At 42.1% G+C, this 1,137-nt stretch overlaps 1 protein-coding gene across 1 annotated transcript; it reads right to left on the reverse strand.

The window, feature by feature from the left end:
* On the reverse strand, positions 1-702 carry LOC138885400 (uncharacterized). Its single transcript, XM_070166346.1, has one exon. It carries the CDS (start codon positions 700-702, stop codon positions 1-3), a length of 702 nt encoding a protein of 233 aa, XP_070022447.1.
* Between the last annotated feature and the right edge of the window lie 435 nt (positions 703-1,137).

The raw sequence follows: 1,137 nt of genomic DNA on the forward strand, positions 1-1,137 counted from the left end.
TCATATCATGTCTACATGTATCTGGCATTGGTAGTATTTCTGGACATACCGTATGCAATCTGTCTCCATGGTCATCCAAAAGTATCCGCCCTGAGTATCTTTTTGGCCAAGACAAAGTCGTTCATATGTAGGCCCGCAAGTTCCGGCATGTATCTCCTCGAGTAATTTGGAAGCCTCTTTTGCGTCAACATACCTTAACAGTCCCAGATCAGGAGTTGTTCTATACAGGGATCCTGCGCTTGGGAAGAAATGATTGGACAACCTCCGAAGTGTGCGTTTCTTAGTATGGTTTGTATGCTCCGGGTATTCTCTTTTTGCCAAGTACTCTTTGATGTCATGGAACCAAGGCTTTCTGTCCGTTTTTTCTTCAACATGAGCACAGTATACCGGCTGATTATGGATCCTCACCGAAATGGGATCGATGAAATTCTTGTCTGGATGTTGTATCATTGATGACAAGGTGGCAAGTGCGTCTTCAAATTCATTCTGAATTCTGGGAACATGTTTGAATTCTATCTTTGTGAACATCTTCATTAGTTCTTGCACACGATACAGGTATGGTAGTATCTTGGTATTTTTCGTAGCCCATTCTTCCTCAACTTGATGTACCAGAAGATCTGAATCACCAATTACCAGCAACTCTTGTATGTTCATTCCGATGACCAAATTGAGCCCCATGAAGCAAGCCTCATATTCGGCCATGTTGTTATTGCATGGGAACCTAAGCTTTGCGGATACCGGATAATGTTAACCTGTCTCTGACGCCAAGACCGCTCCAATACCCATTCCTTTGAAGCTTACGGCTCCGTTGAAGAACATTCTCCAATCGTCGTAGGCTTCAACAATGTCCTCTCCTACGAATGACACTTCTTCATCAGGAAAATATATTTTTAGTGGTTCGTATTCTCCTCCCACAGGATTTTCAACAAGATGATCTTGCAATGCTTGTCCTTTGACTGCCTTCTGAGTTACATAGATGATATCGAACTCATTTAACAATATTTGCCATTTGGCTAACTTTCCGGTAGGCATAGGCTTCTGAAAAATGTACTTCAGAGGATCCATTCTTGATATGAGGTATATGGTATAGGCACAGAAGTAATACGTCAATTTTCGAGTTGTCCATTGTTACACCCC

The sequence above is a fragment of the Nicotiana sylvestris genome, chromosome 2 (genome assembly GCF_000393655.2).
Source record: "Nicotiana sylvestris chromosome 2, ASM39365v2, whole genome shotgun sequence".
Taxonomy (NCBI): domain Eukaryota; kingdom Viridiplantae; phylum Streptophyta; class Magnoliopsida; order Solanales; family Solanaceae; genus Nicotiana; species Nicotiana sylvestris.